Raw genomic sequence first — 23,197 nt, forward strand, 5'->3', positions numbered from 1 at the left:
ACAGCTCAGCTGCATGACAGTAGACTGGGCATGATCACAGCTCAGCTGCATGACAGTAGGCTGGGCATGATCACAGCTGCATGACAGTAGGCTGGGCATGATCACAGCTCAGCTGCATGACAGTAGGCTGGGCATGATCACAGCTACATGACAGTAGGCTGGGCATGATCACAGCTCAGCTGCATGGCAGTAGGCTGGGCATGATCACAGCTCAGCTGCATGACAGTAGGCTGGGCATGATCACAGCTGCATGACAGTAGGCTGGGCATGATCACAGCTCAGCTACATGACAGTAGACTGGGCATGATCACAGCTCAGCTACATGACAGTAGGCTGGGCATGATCACAGCTCAGCTACATGACAGTAGGCTGGGCATGATCACAGCTCCAGTCAGGAAGAGAACCATAGAAGGGAAAACGCACAATGCTGCTATTGGCCTCCAGGAATCAGAGAGAAATGTAGCCAGAGATGGTTTGATATAGTGAGTACGCATGATGATTCAGCCATGAAATCCTCTTCAAAAATGCATGGCAGATCTCCTGAATAGAACAGCATAATCATACGTGAACGTCATAAACATAATCATTTGGATTCGGGAGATTTTCCACAGTAGAATATTGCATCCTTATGACAAGTTAATGGGATTGAAGTCCACTCCTTTAGAATCAATAGCTTTATATGGTAGACCTAGACCTGTAATGAAAACGGTACTAGATCTATAGACTTTTACTTAATAAATAAATCACTGCGTTAACATACTTCTGGGAGGAAGAAAATAACATTATTATAGCCTATCAAGCAGCATAGGCTCTCTAACCCACACAGTGAGGGAAATGATGTGCATCGCCTTCATTTGGACCCAGGCCTAGGACAATGAAACATAGGCTGCAAATTGACGTTGGGACAACAACAACAAAAAGCTGCGTCTTATCTAACGGACCCTGTATCGTTGCAGAGATCACCATCTGATAGTATCTCTGCACCGCCCTTTCCTTGCCCTAGTCGTGTTGGATCAATTCAACAACTTATACATTTCTTCTGCATTTGTGTGTGTTTTTTTTTAGGTATGTTATCCTTTACGTTTGAGGGGTGATGTTGGGGTATAGAAAACTCCGCATCCTTTCTCTAATCTAATTGTCAGTCTTGATATGGCTTGTGAACGTGCAGTCCGCCTCGCACCCTCCTGCCACGTGATTCCCATCCCAGCCAATCAAAAGGTGAGGAAGAATCCGCGGCGACTCTCTTCCTGATTCGGCCCATTTATCAGCATCGCGGACTGTGACGAGCGCCTTCTCTGTCTACCGACCGACCGACCGACCGACCGAGAGAGAGAGAGAGAGAGAGAGAGAGCACTACCCTTGCACACAGTTAGGCCAGATAAAGGTAAGATGAAGACGTTCTATTTTCTATTCTTTTGCGAAATTCGTTTTTTGTTGTTGTAATTACTATAATTGTCTCAAATCGTATAAAAGATCCGCTACTTTTGCATTATTTGTCTGATGCCATTGTAGGCCCTACATTATTTCCACTTTATCGTATTATCAGAAATGCAAATTGGTCTCATAAAGTGTTATACATTTTTTTTTGTCTTTTGCCTTTTCATTTTCAAGCTATTAATGACTTTCCTATTTAAATAAAGGTAAAATAAAATAAATAAATGACATGATGGTGCCTGGCCACGGCTTGCAGCCTGGTAGCCTGTCTATTTTTAACCCGTCCGGTCAGCTGGCGAGATGTCACTCCATTTAGAAACGGCAGTGAGGGGAAAGGAACGGGGGTCAAGTTACAACCACACAGCTAGATAACAGTGTTTTATCACTACTGAAATACTCTGCCACACCTTCCTGTGCCTTTTTTCATAGGCAAAGGCATTTCACCGAGTCATTCATTGCTTGTCATGGGGCGGCAAGGTAGCCTAGTGCTTTAGGCCAGTAACCGAAAGGTCGCCGGTTCGAATCCCCGAGCCGGCAAGGTGGACATACCTGCTGTTCTAACCCTTGAGAATGGCAGTTAAACCCCAACAAGTGCTCCGACGACGAGGACATCGATTAAGGAAGCCCCCTTCTGACTGCTATGGTGGACAGTCTGTTGCAGATACAATGTAGTCAGATGTGGTTACTTTGTTGTTCCCTTTCAGAGATGCTAAGAAATCAATGTTTCCATTCCACACACGAGAAGATAAATGTTTAAATAAATAGATTCATTTCTATTTGTTAAAGTTAAATCATTAAACTAGGGAGAAAACACAGCAAAATACTTATTGTCATACCCAGAGATAAATGAAAAACGGGCGAAGGAACGAAGCTGAATGAAATACTTGAATGTCAAGTCTTTTATTGTTTAAATTCAGTGTGAGGAAGCCATTTTATAGGAGCCATTTTATAGTAGCCTATCAGCAGGTTCAACTCTGTCTTTCTCCGTCTCTGCACACTGAGACAAGGAGAAAAAAACATTGCCCTTCTTCCCTCTCTGTGCTTTGTAGCCCAGTGGAAAGCTTCCACACCATGGACATTTAATACCAGATCATTTACCATTGTTCCAGTAGGGGTTAGTTGATGGTGTGTCTGTCTGTCTGTCTGTCTGTCTGGTTTTAGTGGCTAAAGGCTGGAACATGGGGGTTCATTCATCAGGGAAAGTCCGATAAAACCGATGAAATGAAAATCCATAGTCTGTGTGCAGAACAGTCTAGTACAGACAAGGGTAGGGCAGGCCCGGACCTCAATCTGGTCTAAAAATAAACAATATAAACAGTGAATTAAAATCCATCACTCATGTTATGTATTGGGGAACACAGTCCATTTCACCCGGGGCGTCTGCAAAAATACTGAATATAGAGCCTTGATGTGGTTTAAAATCTCTCTTCTCCAAACATGTTTGGAATGTGAGGTGTTAACTGGGCTGTTTCATCGTAGGGTAATGTTCAGGACGTTACAGACTTCACAGTAAATGCTGTTTCATCGTAGGGTAATGTTCAGGACATTACAGACTTCACAGTAAATGCTGTTTCATCGTAGGGTAATGTTCAGGACGTTACAGACTTCACAGTAAATGCTGTTTCATCGTAGGGTAATGTTCAGGACATTACAGACTTCACAGTAAATGCTGTTTCATCGTAGGGTAATGTTCAGGACATTACAGACTTCACAGTAAATGTTGTTTCATCGTAGGGTAATGTTCAGGACATTACAGACTTCACAGTAAATGCTGTTTCATCGTAGGGTAATGTTCAGGACGTTACAGACTTCACAGTAAATGCTGTTTCATCGTAGGGTAATGTTCAGGACATTACAGACTTCACAGTAAATGCTGTTTCATCGTACTGTAATGTTCAGGACATTACAGACTTCACAGTAAATGTTGTTTCATCGTAGGATAATGTTCAGGACATTACAGACTTCACAGTAAATGCTGTTTCATCGTAGGGTAATGTTCAGGACGTTACAGACTTCACAGTAAATGCTGTTTCATCGTAGGGTAATGTTCAGGACGTTACAGACTTCACAGTAAATGCTGTTTCATCGTAGGGTAATGTTCAGGACGTTACAGACTTCACAGTAAAGGCATACTATGTTCTGAAATGGCTTTGAACCAAAAGTACACGTTGTGCTCTATTTCCCCTGTAAAGTGGTACATGTACCTGGCAAAGCCTAGGCAATGTCATGTGTAGTAGTCTGTTAGTAATTTGCTTTGTCATATTGAAAAAAATACTTGAGATGCAGCATGCAGCAAATGATTCAGCAGAAAACGTTGGTGAAGTAGCATGTCAGGCGAGACAGGCTAAGTCTGCATCTTAACCCAGGGGTCATTTGACCAAGTCATGCTGCAGAGATCGATGCGTCAGCCCCGTGGAGCCCCTCCCATACATATTTTACAAGGACACACCCATGCTTTGGCCACACAGACCGCAGCAACGGTGTACAGGTTGTGCTCACATCACATGACATTGTCTACAGTATTATCTGCGCAGGTCTGTCAACTCATTTCCCCAGAGCAGTGGGTACCGTAGGTACAGTCCGTGGACTTTCATGTTGACTCTATGCTTTTGTGTTTTATGCTTTTGTTTTTTTTTATAATGTAAACTTTTCTGTTTTATACTGTTGGATTCTGTCATTGAGCATTTCAAATGTTGCCAAATGTCTGTCCTGACTCACTGTCATGACTTCAGGCTTATATCCTCACTGAGGGCTAGTGTGTAGATGTCTTCAACATTTACCTCTCCCCCATTTTCCTTTATCTCCTCTCTCCCATCCTCCTCTCTCTCCTCTCTCCCATCCTCCTTTCTTACATTTCTCTCCTCTCTTCTCTCCTGTGTAGTTCCAGAACCATGTCCATCCTGAAGATTCACGCTCGTGAGATTTTCGACTCCCGTGGAAACCCCACCGTGGAGGTCGACCTGTACACCAAGAAAGGTAAGAAGAGATTCTACCGGAGCAGGGGCTATCTGTACACTTTGTTCTCTGTAGAGTTAGGGTTCGACTTTGGGTGCATGTTGTCCTTACCACAGTTTTCTCTAAGGGAGACAGTTTTCATAGTTTTAAGCAACATTGCATGGATGCACGTTGTCTATGATATATTTAGTAACTGTCTGCGGTTATCAGATTTAGAATAAAGCATTGATAATTATGGAACGTCGTTTGGGTCTTTTGATGTCCCAAAAAATATACACACGTCAAATGACCCCATTAAATAAGCTCGTTGACCAGTCAGGACCTGCATGCCGCATAATAATTTAACACATTTACATTTTAGTCATTTAGCAGACGCTCTTAGCCAGAGCGACTTACAGTAGTGAATGCATACATTTCATGCATTTTTTTCTCCGTACTGGTCCCCCGTGGGAATCGAACCCACAACCCTGGCGGTGCAAACACCATGCTCTACCAACTGAGACACACGGGACCACACGGGACATGTTCATTACTTTTTTTTAACGTAGCTATTGCACATTGATTACACTATCGCTCATATGTCACAGTGATTCAACGATAGGTATGCTTTGATGCTGGTCAAGTTTTGTCTCATGGACATGCCGCATGAGCGGAGACACTCTTCCCCAAGCACTGGACAGTGCTGGTCAGAAACAAAGCTAGCTAGCTGATGGACGCAAACAATGTTCTCCCCCAAAACATATCAAAACAACATCATCTGTTTCAGTAGCTATAGTTAGCTAGCTGATGGATGCAAACAATGTTCTCCCCCAAAACATATCAAAACAACATCATCTGTTTCAGTAGCTATAGTTAGCTAGCTGATGGATGCAAACAATGTTCTCCCCCAAAACATATCAAAACAACATCATCTGTTTCAGTAGCTATAGTTAGCTAGCTGATGGACGCAAACAATGTTCTCCCCCAAAAACATATCAAAACAACATCATCTGTTTCAGTAGCTATAGTTAGCTAGCTAACTATCTAACTAGGTGTCTTCATCTAAAATACCCATAATTTATAAGACAGTTCGTATTTGATTAATGGTGGTCGGACCCATCTATGTGAAGCTAGCCACAGTAAGGATTAGCCACAATATTGACATTTGCGGTTCGCCTTCATAAATAAAAGTTCCTTTATTGAAAGTGATGCAAATTAATACAAATAGTGGAATCATATCATAATGGAATAGGTTGGAATGTTGTTATATAAATTCAACAAAATAAAATAATTTGTTAATTGGACAAAAATCTGTTGAAATCACACTGTGACTATATTAGACTTTAGAACTGTATTGAGGACATATTTATTTCACTGTACAGCCTTACCTATGGATTGTGGATCAATGACATGGGGCATCAGTCTTGAAACTAGCATAGGCAACAACAACAACTACCTGGACGGAAAACAGTGATGCACATAACACACAACCCTGTCTACGGGCGTATGGGAAGGGTTCTTTAAATGTAACATCCAATCAAAATTGGCTCCCAGCAGACCATTGCAATAGAAAATCCTCCAGACCTCCAAGGAAGGCGTGACAACGACGTGATTTTGCAGGTATGGCAACACGAGGCTAGCTGCAGGCTAGTTCCCCTCCAACTGACAATGAGTTAGCTGCAGGCTAGTCCCTCTCCAACTGACAATGAGTTAGCTCCAGGCTAGTCCCTCTCCGACTGACAGAGTGAGTTAGCTGCAGGCTAGTCCCTCTCCAACTGACAATGAGTTAGCTCCAGGCTAGTCCCTCTCCAACTGACAGAGTGAGTTAGCTGCAGGCTAGTCCCTCTCCAACTGACAGAGTGAGTTAGCTCCAGGCTAGTCCCACTCCTACTGACAATGAGTTAGCTGCAGGCTAGTCCCTCTCCTACTGACAGAGTGAGTTAGCTGCAGGCTAGTCCCTCTCCAACTGACAGAGTGAGTTAGCTGCAGGCTAGTCCCTCTCCAACTGACAATGAGTTAGCTGCAGGCTAGACCCTCTCCTACTGACAGAGTGAGTTAGCTGCAGGCTAGTCCCTCTCCAACTGACAATGAGTTAGCTGCAGGCTAGTCCCTCTCCAACTGACAGAGTGAGTTAGCTCCAGGCTAGTCCCTCTCCTACTGACAATGAGTTAGCTGCAGGCTAGTCCCTCTCCTACTGACAGAGTGAGTTAGCTGCAGGCTAGTCCCTCTCCAACTGACAATGAGCTAGCTGCAGGCTAGTCCCTCTCCAACTGACAATGAGTTAGCTCCAGGCTAGTCCCTCTCCAACTGACAATGAGTTAGCTGCAGGTTAGTCCCTCTCCGACTGACAATGAGTTAGCTGCAGGCTAGTCCCTCTCCTACTGACAGAGTGAGTTAGCTGCAGGCTAGTCCCTCTCCTACTGACAGAGTGAGTTAGCTCCAGGCTAGTCCCTCTCCGACTGACAATGAGTTAGCTGCAGGCTAGTCCCTCTCCTACTGACAGAGTGAGTTAGCTGCAGGCTAGTCCCTCTCCTACTGACAGAGTGAGTTAGCTCCAGGCTAGTCCCTCTCCGACTGACAATGAGTTAGCTCCAGGCTAGTCCCTCTCCTACTGACAGAGTGAGTTAGTTCCAGGCTAGTCCCTCTCCTACTGGCAGAGTGAGTTAGCTCCAGGCTAGTCCCTCTCCTACCGACAGAGTGAGTTAGCTCCAGCCTAGTCCCTCTCCGACTGACAGAGTGAGTTAGCTCCAGGCTAGTCCCTCTCCGACTGACAGAGTGAGTTAGCTCCAGGCTAGTCCCTCTCCTACTGACAGAGTGAGTTAGCTTCAGGCTAGTCCCTCTCCTACTGACAGAGTGAGTTAGCTCCAGGCTAGTCCCTCTCCGACTGACAGAGTGAGTTAGCTCCAGGAGGGTCCCTCACCTACTGACAGAGTGAGTTAGCTCCAGGCTAGTCCCTCTCCAACTGGCAGAGTGAGTTAGCTCCAGGCTAGTCCCTCTCCGACTGACAGAGTGAGTTAGCTCCAGGCTAGTCCCTCTCCGACTGACAATGAGTTAGCTCCAGGCTAGTCCCTCTCCGACTGACAGAGTGAGTTAGCTCCAGGCTAGTCCCTCTCCGACTGACAGAGTGAGTTAGCTCCAGGCTAGTCCCTCTCCTACTGACAGAGTGAGTTAGCTCCAGGCTAGTCCCTCTCCGACTGGCAGAGTGAGTTAGCTCCAGGCTAGTCCCTCTCCGACTGGCAGAGTGAGTTAGCTCCAGGCTAGTCCCTCTCCAACTGGCAGAGTGAGTTAGCTCCAGGCTAGTCCCTCTCCGACTGACAGAGTGAGTTAGCTCCAGGCTAGTCCCTCTCCGACTGACAATGAGTTAGCTCCAGGCTAGTCCCTCTCCGACTGACAGAGTGAGTTAGCTCCAGGCTAGTCCCTCTCCGACTGACAGAGTGAGTTAGCTCCAGGCTAGTCCCTCTCCTACTGACAGAGTGAGTTAGCTCCAGGCTAGTCCCTCTCCGACTGGCAGAGTGAGTTAGCTCCAGGCTAGTCCCTCTCCGACTGACAGAGTGAATTAGCTCCAGGCTAGTCCCTCTCCGACTGACAATGAGTTAGCTCCAGGCTAGTCCCTCTCCGACTGACAATGAGTTAGCTCCAGGCTAGTCCCTCTCCGACTGACAGAGTGAGTTAGCTCCAGGCTAGTCCCTCTCCGACTGACAGAGTGAGTTAGCTCCAGGCTAGTCCCTCTCCTACTGACAGAGTGAGTTAGCTCCAGGCTAGTCCCTCTCCTACTGACAGAGTGAGTTAGCTCCAGGCTAGTCCCTCTCCGACTGACAATGAGTTAGCTCCAGGCTAGTCCCTCTCCTACTGACAGAGTGAGTTAGCTCCAGGCTAGTCCCTCTCCTACTGACAGAGTGAGTTAGCTCCAGGCTAGTCCCTCTCCGACTGACAATGAGTTAGCTCCAGGCTAGTCCCTCTCCTACTGACAGAGTGAGTTAGCTCCAGGCTAGTCCCTCTCCAACTGGTAGAGTGAGTTAGCTCCAGGCTAGTCCCTCTCCGACTGACAATGAGTTAGCTCCAGGCTAGTCTCTCTCCGACTGACAATGAGTTAGCTCCAGGCTAGTCCCTCTCCGACTGACAATGAGTTAGCTCCAGGCTAGTCCCTCTCCGACTGACAATGAGTTAGCTCCAGGCTAGTCCCTCTCCGACTGACAGAGTGAGTTAGCTCCAGGCTAGTCCCTCTCCGACTGACAATGAGTTAGCTCCAGGCTTGTCCCTCTCCGACTGACAATGAGTTAGCTCCAGGCTAGTCCCTCTCCGACTGACAATGAGTTAGCTCCAGGCTAGTCCCTCTCCAACTGGCAGAGTGAGTTAGCTCCAGGCTAGTCCCTCTCCTACTGACAGAGTGAGTTAGCTCCAGGCTAGTCCCTCTCCTACTGACAGAGTGAGTTAGCTCCAGGCTAGTCCCTCTCCTACTGACAGAGTTAGCTCCAGGCTAGTCCCTCTCCTACTGACAGAGTGAGTTAGCTCCAGGCTAGTCCCTCTCCTACTGGCAGAGTGAGTTAGCTCCAGGGTAAGGGTAGCCTATCCTACAGTCGACTAGAGAGAGCTAGCAGATCAGATAGAATTGGGGGAGTATAAATAGCCCCCGTTTGTAATGGTCATATAGACACATACAGTAGGATCAGTGTTTCCCCTTTTTTCATTTAGCACGGGCACCCTGCCGCTGCTAAGTTGTTGCTGCCATGTCCCCAAAAAATTATGACAAACATTTTAAAAATACATTTCTGCTGAGACGTGCTTTTATAGGGATAGTGAGAGATTGGCAATTACCCAGTGAGATTAACTCGTGGATACCATTTTAATGTGTCTGCATGCAGTTTGAAGGATTTTGCTAGCTAGCCATTCACTGGTATGCAGTGTGGCCAACAACCATTTGCTGGCTTCCAGACAGTACTAGGGTGGACTGAATACTAAATGTAGCAATCGGTTGCAGATACAATGTAGCCAACTGTGGTTACTTTGTTGTTCACTTTCAGAGATGTCGATGAAATCAATGCTACTATGTTTCCGTTTGCACATCGACAATGGAATAGACATAGTGCACGTTTATTAAAGATAAATGTTTAAATAAATAGTTTAATTTCCTATCTGTTAGAGTTAATCATTAAACTAGGTTGAACACACAGCAAAATATTTGTTGTCATACCCAGAGATAAATGAAAAACAGGCGAAGGAACGAAGCTGAATTTAATACTTGAATGTCAAGTCTTTTATTATTTATTTTATTGCAAGAGACATTTTATTGTAGCTATTTAATAGTAGCCTATCAGGTTATAACCCTCCATCTCCATTTAAAAGTAGCCTATCAGGTTATAACCCTCCATCTCCATTTAATAGTAGCCTATCAGCAGGTTATAACCCTCCATCTCCATTTAATAGTAGCCTATCAGGTTATAACCCTCCATCTCCATTTAATAGTAGCCTATCAGGTTATAACCCTCCATCTCCATTTAATAGTAGCCTATCAGGTTATAACCCTCCATCTCCATTTAATAGTAGCCTATCAGCAGTTTCTATCCCTTTATCTCGATTTAATAGTAGCCTATCAGGTTATAACCCTCCATCTCCATTTAATAGTAGCCTATCAGGTTATAACCCTCCATCTCCATTTAATAGTAGCCTATCAGGTTATAACCCTCCATCTCTATTTAATAGTAGCCTATCAGCAGGTTCTATCCCTCCATCTCCATTTAATAGTAGCCTATCAGGTTATAACCCTCCATCTCCATTTAATAGTAGCCTATCAGGTTATAACCCTCCATCTCCATTTAATAGTAGCCTATCAGGTTATAACCCTCCATCTCCATTTAATAGTAGCCTATCAGGTTATAACCCTCCATCTCCATTTAATAGTAGCCTATCAGGTTATAACCCTCCATCTCCATTTAATAGTAGCCTATCAGGTTATAACCCTCCATCTCCATTTAATAGTAGCCTATCAGCAGGTTCTATCCCTCCATCTCCATTTAATAGTAGCCTATCAGCAGGTTATAACCCTCCATCTCCATTTAATAGTAGCCTATCAGGTTATAACCCTCCATCTCCATTTAATAGTAGCTTATCAGCAGGTTATAACCCTCCATCTCCATTTAATAGTAGCCTATCAGGTTATAACCCTCCATCTCCATTTAATAGTAGCTTATCAGCAGGTTATAACCCTCTATCTCCATTTAATAGTAGCCTATCAGCAGGTTATAACCCTCCATCTCTATTTAATAGTAGCCTATCAGCAGGTTCTATCCCTCCATCTCCATTTAATAGTAGCCTATCAGGTTATAACCCTCCATCTCTATTTAATAGTAGCCTATCAGCAGGTTCTATCCCTCCATCTCCATTTAATAGTAGCCTATCAGCAGGTTATAGCCCTCCATCTCCATTTAATAGTAGCCTATCAGGTTATAACCCTCTATCTCCATTTAATAGTAGCCTATTAGGTTATAACCCTCTATCTCCATTTAATAGTAGCCTATCAGGTTATAACCCTCTATCTCCATTTAATAGTAGCCTATCAGCAGGTTATAACCCTCCATCTCCATTTAATAGTAGCCCATCAGGTTATAACCCTCCATCTCCATTTAATAGTAGCCTATCAGCAGGTTCTATCCCTCTATCTCCATTTAATAGTAGCCTATCAGCAGGTTCTATCCCTCTATCTCCATTTAATAGTAGCCTATCAGCAGGTTATAACCCTCCATCTCCATTTAATAGTAGCCTATCAGCAGGTTATAACCCTCCATCTCCATTTAATAGTAGCCTATCAGCAGGTTCTATCCCTCCATCTCTATTTAATAGTAGCCTATCAGGTTATAACCCCCCATCTCCAATCCGACACTCCTGGTTCCCAAATGGCACCCTATTCCCTATATAGTGCACTACTTTTGCCTTCTACTTTCAGTGCACCCCTATGAGCCCTGGTCAGAAGTAGTGCACTATATAGTGAATAGGGTACTATTTGAAATGGAGACGTGGATACTTACAGTACAGAGTTCACAGGTTGGACTCTGTAATACCTAGAGGCCTAAAAGAGGCCAGGTTAAAACTTATTATAAACTGGGTGGTTCCAGCCCTGAATGCTGATTGGCTGACAGCTGTGGTATATCAGACCGTATTTCAAGGGGATTGCAAAACGTTTATTTTTACTGCTCTAATTACGTTTGTAACCGGTTTATAATAGCAATAAGGCACCTCAGGGGTTTGTGGTAAGAACAGCCCTTAACTGTGATATATTGGCCATATACCACACCCCCTCGTGGTAAGAGCAGCCCTTAACTGTGATATATTGGCCATATACCACACCCCCTCGTGGTAAGAACAGCCCTTAACTGTGATATATTGGCCATATACCACACCCCCTCGTGGTAAGAGCAGCCCTTAACTGTGATATATTGGCCATATACCACACCCCCTCGTGGTAAGAACAGCCCTTAACTGTGATATATTGGCCATATACCACACCCCCTCGTGGTAAGAACAGCCCTTAACTGTGATATATTGGCCATATACCACACCCCCTCGTGGTAAGAACAGCCCTTAACTGTGATATATTGGCCATATACCACACCCCCTCGTGGTAAGAACAGCCCTTAACTGTGATATATTGGCCATATACCACACCCCCTCGTGGTAAGAACAGCCCTTAACTGTGATATATTGGCCATATACCACACCCCCTCGTGCCTTATTGCTTAATTCTACTCCATCTTGTTAACCAGGAATTAGTCCTTTTTATTGTTTTTCTGGGGGTAATCACTGAGGTCTTCTAATACTCTTCCTCGTGAATTTTCAAGTCATATTTAAAGTGTTGTTGATCATACAGGCACAGAACATGAAAGACCTGTAATTTGTAATGGGATTACAATTCATTGGAAATCAATACCTTAACTTTCAAGATGTATTTTTTTTTTTATCTCAACCAACCTAACAATATATTCAACCAACTAACTATGAATGTCCAGAATGGAATCGGGGTTTCCGCTGCCCTTGTAAAGAGTGGAGTTCCTTTGTCGTTCTGCTCCGTGGGCTAAAACAAAGCAGTTATTTCAACTTAATGAATGAATGTCCAGAATGTTAATGAAGCTATCTGAATTAGACCACCGAGGAAGAGGAAAGGGGGGGGTGAGAGAAGACATGTTGGATTTAACATGGGCTTGCAAATGGGCTTGAAATCCACCCCAAAAAAGGGAAAGCGTTTTCCATTTGTCTTACTCTCTTTTGACAGTTTGTGGGAAGGTTGCTAGGTGCTCTTAAGTTAGCAGCTTCACGGTTTCTAGTTTAGGGTGGATGGGATCCTAACCTTTCCCCAGCCTGATTTGGCATCGGGTGCGTCCCAAATGACGCCCTATTCCCTTTATACTGCGCAATTTTTGACCAGGGCCCAAAGGGATTCCCATAGGGATCTGTTCAACAGAATGTCACTATAAAGAGAATAGAGGGCAATTTGGGATACACTTTGTGTTGTCTGCTGCTGTATAAATAGGGTTGGATTATTGGAGCATGCAGAGACTAGGCCCCCAGACGAAATGCGTCTCTGCTATATAACACAAAGGGGTTTGAATTACAGTCGTTACTAGACTGGCTGCATCGTCCTTCTGTTTCTATTTTCAGATCCAGTACTAATCCTCTGGGATGAGAGTGACTGTACTCACTGGAAATAGTCTTTCAGTTTTCACCTATTTATTTTTTAGCAGCAGAGGTCAGAACAGACGGATGGCTGCCCACCGAAACGCGCTCGTTTGTTCTGGCCTCTGCTGCTAAAAGAAACATATTCAAACGTTCATTTTTTTACATTTATTTCAGTGAGTGACGGTTTTTCCTTTCTTCAAGTATATATGCCTTTTTGAACCCGGGAACCTAAAGACTTTTTGTTACAACAAACATTTGAGCTGAGCAAGCTAATTTATTTTTCTTTGAGAGTGACTGTCACGTCCTCCGATGGGGGTCTCCAACCACAAAAAATAACATATTAGTATCTGGACAGAGGGCTTCCGAGTGGTGCAGCGGTCTAAGGAGACCCTGGTTCCATTCCAGGCTGTATCTCAGCGGTCTGAGACCCTGGTTCCATTCCAGGCTGTATCTCAGCGGTCTGAGACCCTGGTTCCATTCCAGGCTGTATCTCAGCGGTCTGAGACTCTGGTTCCATTCCAGGCTGTATCTCAGCGGTCTGAGACCCTGGTTCCATTCCAGGCTGTATCTCAGCGGTCTAAGGAGACCCTGGTTCCATTCCAGGCTGTATCTCAGCGGTCTGAGACCCTGGTTCCATTCCAGGCTGTATCTCAGCGGTCTGAGACTCTGGTTCCATTCCAGGCTGTATCACAACCAGCCGTGATTTGGGAGTCCCATAAGGTGGCGCACAATTGTCCCAGCGTCGTCCGGGTTTGGTCGGGGTAGGCCGTCATTGTAAATAAGAATTTGTTCTTAACTGACTTGCCGAGTTAAATAAAGGTTAAATAAATAAAATAAAATAATACAATTCGAACTGAATCTAGGCATATGTTAACCTTACTGAATTCAGACATACTGTAGACGTGTCCAAAATGCAATATGTTGCATGCTTTGATTGTAGTTGATTTGAAAACAAGTGAAATCACTAAAACTAAATTAATCTGAATAGGTTTATTGAGCTTGACTGCTAAGTTATATCAAGCATCCCATAGCTGATTTCCTGGTGCAGATGATTTGATAAGCCTGAACTCATGGCCTAAATCTCTCTGTGGTTAAGCTTTAAATCCCTCCTGATCTCAGGACTCCTGTCATTGGTTTGATCAGCATTTTTATTTTTATTTTTTTTGCCCAATGAGCAGTTAGAATCAAATTCGCACATCCTGTATCTTTCTTGAATCCAAAATGTCTGACCTTGGTGTGTGTCTGAGCCAGCAGTCGCATCCTGGAAGCTGCTGCACTGTGTGTGTGTGTGTGTGTGTGTGTGTGTGTGTGTGTGTGTGTGTGTGTGTGTGTGTGTGTGTGTGTGTGTGTGTGTGTGTGTGTGTGTGTGTGTGTGTGTGTGTGTGTGTGTGTGTGTGTGTGTGTGTGTGTGTGTGTGTGTGTGTGTGTGTGGAGGCTGCTACATTGCACATGCTCAGTAGAGAGCTTTTCTTCTCTGCCCAACTCTGTTAAATCACATTGACCTGCTTAGCATGTGCAACCCTCTCTCTCCTCCTCTGGGAACAAAATGTGATTAAAATAGGACCAAAGGGATACTTGCTGCTCATTGGATAATTTTGATTTCCTGTTGCTTTTTACTATGAATAACAAACAACCTTCATACTACTGCAGTAGAGTTTATTCTGAAAAAGTATTTAGACCCCTTGACTTGTTCCATATTGTTACAGTACAGCCTTATTCTAAAATGTATTAAAACATTTTGTGTTCGTCATCAATCTACACACAATACCCCATAATGACATCACAATACCCCATAATGACATCACAATACCCCATAAGGACATCACAATACCCCATAATGACATCACAATACCCCATAATGACATCACAATACCCCATAATGACATCACAATACCCCATAAGGACAAAGTAAAAACAGGTTTTTAGAAATGTTTGCACATTTATTTAAAAAAATGATGAAATACTATAATAACATTAGTATTCAGACCCTTCGCTTTGAGACTCGAAATTGAGATCAGGTGCATCCTGTTTCCCATTGATCATCCTTGAGATGTTTCTACAACTTGATTGGAGTCCACCTGTGATAAATTAAATTGATTGGACATGATTTGGAAAGGCACACACCTGTCTATATAAGGTCCCACAGTTGACAGTGCATGTCAGAGCAAAAACCAAGCCATGAGGTCGAAGGAATTGTCCGTAGAGCTCCAAGACAGGATTGTGTCGAGGCACAGATCTGGGGAAGGGTACCAAAAAATGTCTGCAGCATTGAAGGTCCCCAAGAACACAGTGGCCTCCATCATTCTTAAATGGAAGAAGTTTGGAACCACCAAGACTCTTCCAAGAGCTGGCTGCCCCTGCCAAACTGAGCAATCGGGGTAGAAGGGCCTTGGTCAGGGAGGTGACCAAAAAACCTGATGGTCACTCTGACAGAGCTCCAGAGTTCCTCTGTGGAGATGGGAGAACCTTCCAGAAGGACAACCATCTCTGCTGCACTCCAACAATCAGGCCTTTATAGTAGAGTGGCCAGACGGAAGCCACTCCTCAGTAAAAGGCACGTGAGCCCACATGGAGTTTGCCAAAAGGCACCTAAAGGACTCAGACCATGGTCTGATGAAACCAAGATTGAACTCTTTGGCCTGAATGCCAAGCGTCATGTTTGGAAGAAACCTGACACCATCCCTACAGTACGGTGAAGCATGGTGGTGGCAGCATCATGTTGTGGGAATGTTTTATAGAGGCAGGGACCGGGAGACTAGTCAGGATCGAGGGAAAGATGAACGGAATACTGTAATACTGACAAATCACAAAATATGATTTTCAGGATATTTATGGATATCAGAGGTTTTAGAAGCCCTCTTCTTGGCCAGCGAGACAAAATGTCGCTGTGTTAAAGCTAACTGCTGGGAATTCTACACATTTTGCCATTTGGCGGAGAGAAAATCTCACATGCTTCATAAACAACAGGTAGACTAAAAATTAAATGCGTACTTGCGGGGTCCTTTTCCAACAGTGTAGAGTTGAAGATAAAAATATATAAAAACGTAATTATAATAATAATAATACAATATTTGCAGTTTTATAGCTAAACATTTTGCCATGGCTTATGCTGTGTTCATATGCTGTCTGAGTGACTGAAACATTGTAACAAAATCAATGAGGGCCCCATGGCATGACAAAAATACTTCTGAACGCATCATTTAAAAAAAATGTTGATTCTCACTGACTGTCTAATTTTTATTTTGGTCATTTTAGTTCTCAAAGATCATCTTATTGAAAAAATATATAGCTCCGTTATCTTTTCTACATACTTTATATCTGATTTTATTTAACACTTATTTTTACTGTTTGGACTTAGTCGGCCCGAAAGAACACTAGGGGCGGCAGGTAGCCTAGTGGTTAGAGCGTTGAACTAGTAACTCAAATCCCTGAGTTGACAAGGTACAAATCTGTCCTTCTGCTCCTGAACAAGGCAGTTAACCCACTGTTCCCTGGTAGGCCGTCACTGTAAATAAGAATTTGTTCTTAACTGACTTGCCTAGTTAAATAAAGGTAAAAATAAAAACACTTAGGAGGCCCGCCCAATACTTTTCTATGCAGAAAAAACTCTGGATATCCATAATCATTGATCTAATATTGATGTATTAAGGTCAGTTCTGGGCTGCAGTGGAACGTTTTGAGGATGGCTATTTCTGATATTGATTTCTTTCACTAGTATGCAACAGCCAGCCTCTTGCAGCGAGTCAGGAAATCAATTTAAAACACAGTAGTCATTAAAATCCTGTGTGTTCTCCAGGTCTGTTCAGGGCTGCCGTCCCCAGCGGTGCCTCTACTGGTATCTATGAAGCTCTGGAGCTCCGTGACAACGACAAGACACGCTACCTGGGCAAAGGTTTGCTTTGATTTCCCAATGTCCTTATAGTACAAAGCCCCCTCTTTAAAAAAATGTTCCGTTACATTTTTCATCTTCATCCTTGCTTTCTGACACTTCATCAATCTTTCCTCCTCTGTCAGGGGTGAAAAGGGCTGTTAAACATATTAATGAGTTCTTGGCCCCAGCTCTGTGTAACCAGGTAAATACACAGCGTGGAGGAGCAACAGGAGTAAGACAGAGATAACACTGAAATGAACTGGAGTTGATGAAAGCATGACTTTTTGAGTGTGTTTGCTTTGATTTGGACAACTAACTAACCTCTGTCGCAGGCATTCACAGACGATCACAGATCTGCTAAACCAGTATTACCCAGATAGCAATATGGTGACAATAACGGACATCTCTATTCAAGTCAGCGTTCTAAGATGGGTGGATTTAACTGGCGGGGCATTTCGTCATTCTATTTCTGTGATTTACCCACATGATCCCAATAGTAGATAATTCCACTTGACGTTTGTTTAACCAGCCTAATTGCTGCCACCCAAACAGCCAGTCTTAGCGAGAGCTAAGGCTCTTGCTCTGTGATCGTCTGGTAATGCCTGCTGCTGCTGCTGTTGCACGGTCTACTTCTCCCTGGGTCGTGACGCTCTGCTTGTCCCTCTGCAGGTGTCTCAAAAGCTGTTGATCATATCAATAAAACTATTGCACCTGCACTTGTTCGGCAGGTAGGAACATTTACCGTTTGACTAACATTGACAACGTCGTGCTAGTGTCAAGTCAGAGTTGCATAGAGTTTACAGTATGAGATGGAAGAGTCACGGCAGTATGTTTGTCATGTAGTAGATTGCTAAGCACGATCCTGACTGAAGACGATTGAGTCAAAGTGGTAAGTTATCTCTATATAGTATGTATTAATAGTATCTTTGCATCTTTTGTCTGTTAGAAATACAGCACTGTACTTTGATCCCTGTCAAAGTGATTACTGTCCCTGAGCACAGTGACGGTCACTGCAGAGCTCCAAAGATCTTTCACCTAACCTGCCAAAACTAGCACCTCAAGATGCTGTGTGTAGTAGTGTACTAGTGAACCATTAAACGTCCTTCAAGCCTGGTGTTTTGAGCTAACCTGTTTGAACTTTGAACTAACCTTTTGTCTGTTTGTTGTCGGTTCCTCCCTGTCTCTAATGACTGGTGTGTTGTTCTGTGTCTGTCTGTCCTGTTGTTCAGGATGTCAGTGTCCTGGAGCAGGAGAAGGTTGACCAGCTGATGCTGGACATGGATGGCACAGAGAACAAGTGTAAGTTGGGAAACATTTTACTTAGAGCCCGCAGGTATAAAGCTTTATAACTTGTTATAAACATGTATGAGCCTTTATTATGAGGCATAGATAACAAGTGATAGTAGGGTGATGGATGTCTAACGAACCTGCATGTTTTTAAACTGATGTTGACAGCCCGGTCCAACTTTAAACAAACAATTGATAAAGGCTGATTAGAGCAGTCTCAAAGTCTTTATGAACACTACGTGGAGGCTTCACATTTCATTTACACTAAATTGCTAAATGTTAGCTGCTTCTCTTGGTTTTATTTATTAGTTGTGAATATTCAGCAGGTTAGGGTTAGGGACTGATAGGTTAGGGACTGATAGGTTAGGGTTAGGGACTGATAGGTTAGGGACTGATAGGTTAGGGTTAGGGACTGATAGGTTAGGGACTGATAGGTTAGGGTCTGATGGGTTAGGGACTGATGGGTTAGGGACTGATAGGTTAGGGACTGATGGGTTAGGGACTGATGGGTTAGGGACTGATAGGTTAGGGTTAGGGACTGATAGGTTAGGGTCTGATGGGTTAGGGACTGATGGGTTAGGGACTGATGGGTTAGGGACTGATGGGTTAGGGACTGATGGGTTAGGGTCTGATGGGCTAGGGACTGATGGGTTAGGGACTGATGGGTTAGGGACTGATGGGTTAGGGACTGATAGGTTAGGGACTGATGGGTTAGGGACTGATGGGTTAGGGTCTGATGGGTTAGGGACTGATGGGTTAGGGACTGATGGGTTAGGGACTGATGGGTTAGGGTCTGATGGGTTAGGGACTGATGGGTTAGGGACTGATGGGTTAGGGACTGATGGGTTAGGGACTGATAGGTTAGGGTTAGGGACTGATGGGTTAGGGACTGATAGGTTAGGGTTAGGGACTGATGGGTTAGGGACTGATAGGTTAGGGTTAGGGACTGATGGGTTAGGGACTGATGGGTTAGGGTCTGATGGGTTAGGGACTGATGGGTTAGGGACTGATGGGTTAGGGACTGATGGGTTAGGGTCTGATGGGTTAGGGACTGATAGGTTAGGGACTGATGGGTTAGGGACTGATGGGTTAGGGACTGATGGGTTATGGTCTGATGGGTTAGGGACTGATAGGTTAGGGACTGATGGGTTAGGGACTGATAGGTTAGGGTTAGGGACTGATGGGTTAGGGTCTGATAGGTTAGGGACTGATGGGTTAGGGACTGATAGGTTAGGGACTGATGGGTTAGGGACTGATGGGTTAGGGACTGATGGGTTAGGGACTGATAGGTTAGGGTTAGGGACTGATAGGTTAGGGTTAGGGACTGATGGGTTAGGGACTGATAGGTTAGGGACTGATGGGTTAGGGACTGATGGGTTAGGGTCTGATGGGTTAGGGTCTGATGGGTTAGGGACTGATGGGTTAGGGTCTGATGGGTTAGGGACTGATAGATTAGGGACTGATGGGTTAGGGACTGATGGGTTAGGGACTGATAGGTTAGGGTTAGGGACTGATGGGTTAGGGACTGATGGGTTAGGGTTAGGGACTGATAGGTTAGGGTTAGGGACTGATGGGTTAGGGTTAGGGACTGATAGGTTAGGGTTAGGGACTGATAGGTTAGGGTTAGGGACTGATGGGTTAGGGACTGATGGGTTAGGGTTAGGGACTGATGGGTTAGGGACTGATGGGTTAGGGACTGATGGGTTAGGGACTGATAGGTTAGGGACTGATGGGTTAGGGACTGATAGGTTAGGGTTAGGGACTGATGGGTTAGGGACTGATGGGTTAGGGACTGATGGGTTAGAGACTGATGGGTTAGGGACTGATGGGTTAGGGTCTGATGGGTTAGGGACTGATAGGTTGGGGACTGATGGGTTAGGGTCTGATGGGTTAGGGACTGATAGGTTGGGGACTGATGGGTTAGAGACTGATGGGTTAGGGACTGATGGGTTAGGGTCTGATGGGTTAGGGACTGATAGGTTGGGGACTGATGGGATAGGGTCTGATGGGTTAGGGACTGATAGGTTAGGGTTAGGGACTGATGGGTTATGGTCTGATAGGTTAGGGTTAGGGACTGATAGGTTAGGGTTAGGGACTGATGGGTTAGGGTTAGGGACTGATATGTTAGAGTTAGGGACTGATGGGTTAGGGACTGATGGGTTAGGGACTGATAGGTTAGGGACTGATGGGTTAGGGACTGATAGGTTAGGGTTAGGGACTGATGGTTTAGGGACTGATGGGCTAGGGACTGATGGGGTAGGGACTGATAGGTTAGGGTTAGGGACTGATAGGTTAGGGACTGATGGGTTAGGGACTGATGGTTTAGGGTCTGATGGGTTAGGGACTGATGGGTTAGGGTCTGATGGGTTAGGGTTAGGGACTGATGGGTTAGGGACTGATGGGTTAGGGACTGATGGGTTAGGGACTGATGGATTAGGGATTGATGGGTTAGGGACTGATGGGTTAGGGTCTGATGGGTTATGGACTGATGGGTTAGGGTCTGATGGGTTAGGGACTGATGGGTTAGGGTCTGATGTGTTAGGGACTGATGGGTTAGGGTCTGATGGGTTAGGGACTGATGGGTTAGGGTCTGATGGGTTATGGACTGATGGGTTAGGGACTGATGGGTTAGGGACTGATGGGTTAGGGACTGATGGGTTAGGGTCTTACGGGTTAGGGACTGATGGGTTAGGGTCTGATGGGTTAGGGACTGATAGGTTAGGGTTAGGGACTGATGGGTTAGGGACTGATAGGTTAGGGTTAGGGACTGATGGGTTAGGGACTGATAGGTTAGGGACTGATGGGTTAGGGTTAGGGACTGATGGGTTAGGGACTGATGGGTTAGGGTTAGGGACTGGTGGGTTAGGGACTGATGGGTTAGGGACTGATGGGTTAGGGACTGATAGGTTAGGGTTAGGGACTGATGGGTTAGGGACTGATGGGTTAGGGTCTGATGGGTTAGGGACTGATAGGTTAGGGACTGATGGGTTAGGGACTGATAGGTTAGGGTTAGGGACTGATGGTTTAGGGACTGATGGGTTAGGGTTAGGGACTGATAGGTTAGGGACTGATGGGTTAGGGACTGATGGTTTAGGGTCTGATGGGTTAGGGTCTGATGGGTTAGGGACTGATGGTTTAGGGTCTGATGGGTTAGGGACTGATGGGTTAGGGTCTGATGGGTTAGGGTTAGGGACTGATGGGTTAGGGACTGATGGGTTAGGGACTGATGGGTTAGGGACTGATGGATTAGGGATTGATGGGTTAGGGACTGATGGGTTAGGGTCTGATGGGTTATGGACTGATGGGTTAGGGACTGATGGGTTAGGGACTGATGGGTTAGGGACTGATGGGTTAGGGTCTTATGGGTTAGGGACTGATGGGTTAGGGACTGATAGGTTAGGGTTAGGGACTGATGGGTTAGGGACTGATAGGTTAGGGACTGATGGGTTAGGGTTAGGGACTGATGGGTTAGGGACTGATGGGTTAGGGTTAGGGACTGATAGGTTAGGGTTAGGGACTGATAGGTTAGGGACTGATGGGTTAGGGACTGATGGGTTAGGGACTGATGGGTTAGGGACTGATGGGTTAGGGTTAGGGACTGATGGGTTAGGGACTGATGGGTTAGGGACTGATAGGTTAGGGTCTGATGGGTTAGGGTCTGATGGGTTAGGGACTGATGGGTTAGGGACTGATGGGTTAGGGTCTGATGGGTTAGGGACTGATAGGTTAGGGTCTGATGGGTTAGGGTCTGATGGGTTAGGGACTGATGGGTTAGGGTCTGATGGGTTAGGGACTGATGGGTTAGGGTCTGATGGGTTAGGGACTGATGGGTTAGGGACTGATGGGTTAGGGACTGATAGGTTAGGGTTAGGTTCTGATGGGTTAGGGTCTGATGGGTTAGGGACTGATGGGTTAGGGACTGATGGGTTAGGGTCTGATGGGTTAGGGACTGATGGGTTAGGGACTGATGGGTTAGGGACTGATAGGTTAGGGTTAGGGACTGATGGGTTAGGGACTGATGGGTTAGGGTCTGATGGGTTAGGGTCTGATGGGTTAGGGACTGATGGGTTAGGGTCTGATGGGTTAGGGACTGATGGGTTAGGGACTGATGGGTTAGGGACTGATGGGTTAGGGACTGATAGGTTAGGGTTAGGTTCTGATGGGTTAGGGTCTGATGGGTTAGGGACTGATGGGTTAGGGACTGATGGGTTAGGGTCTGATGGGTTAGGGTCTGATGGGTTAGGGACTGATGGGTTAGGGTTACATTTAGATGTAGAAATGGTGAGCTGCCATCCGGAACCATTCAAAATCTGCCGGTTGTACACTGCCTTATTTCTTCACAGCATTGAGTTAACATGAGGATTCTGGTTAGACATATACAGTACACCAGTGTACTAGGCGTCAATACAAAGTCCCCAAATAGGCTTTTGTTCCCCCCTCAGCTAAGTTTGGTACCAAGGGTTAGGGTGAAGTCATGGGGTTGGTGAACTGCCAGGAACCACCTTTCAAAACCAATGATGACAGGAGTAAGAGGCAGAAAAGAGCTATATGGGCATTTACCCCGTCCTCCCATCCCCTTCCTCCCAGCTAAGTTTGGTGCCAATGCCATCCTGGGGGTGTCCCTGGCTGTGTGCAAGGCCGGTGCTGCTGAGAAAGGTGTCCCCCTGTACCGTCACATCGCTGACCTCGCTGGCAACCCCGATGTCATCCTACCTGTCCCTGTAAGCCTGTGTTTAGATTTTACATTTATTTGACTGACTTTGGCTTGGACCTAATTACAGAACCACCTCATATATTTACAACATTATTTTACTTCAACTGTAATTACAGAACCACCTCATATATTTACAACATTATTTTACTTCAACTGTAATTACAGAACCACCTCATATATTTACAACATTATTTTACTTCAACTGTAATTACAGAACCACCTCATATATTTACAACAAGACTTTACTTAACTTTAACTGTAATTTGAAACTGAAGCTCAAACCTCTGTTG

General features: G+C 45.1%; 1 protein-coding gene across 2 annotated transcripts in view; it reads left to right on the forward strand.

The window, feature by feature from the left end:
• The first annotated feature begins 1,246 nt into the window (after positions 1-1,246).
• The window catches only part of LOC115168704 (alpha-enolase), a 34,021-nt gene continuing 12,070 nt past the window's right edge, over positions 1,247-23,197 (forward strand). The window contains exons 1-6 of one of the 2 annotated variants that reach the window (XM_029724205.1): positions 1,247-1,384; positions 4,316-4,410; positions 16,832-16,927; positions 17,050-17,108; positions 18,136-18,205; positions 22,781-22,914. In XM_029724205.1, coding sequence (XP_029580065.1) covers positions 4,326-4,410; positions 16,832-16,927; positions 17,050-17,108; positions 18,136-18,205; positions 22,781-22,914 — 444 coding nt within the window. In that variant the 5' untranslated portion in view covers positions 1,247-1,384; positions 4,316-4,325. Of the gene's footprint in view, positions 1,385-4,315; positions 4,411-16,831; positions 16,928-17,049; positions 17,109-17,575; positions 17,635-18,135; positions 18,206-22,780; positions 22,915-23,197 lie in introns of both variants that reach the window. The other variant, XM_029724204.1, reaches the window with a different exon arrangement.

This window comes from Salmo trutta, chromosome 30 (assembly GCF_901001165.1).
Source record: "Salmo trutta chromosome 30, fSalTru1.1, whole genome shotgun sequence".
Lineage (NCBI taxonomy): Eukaryota > Metazoa > Chordata > Actinopteri > Salmoniformes > Salmonidae > Salmo > Salmo trutta.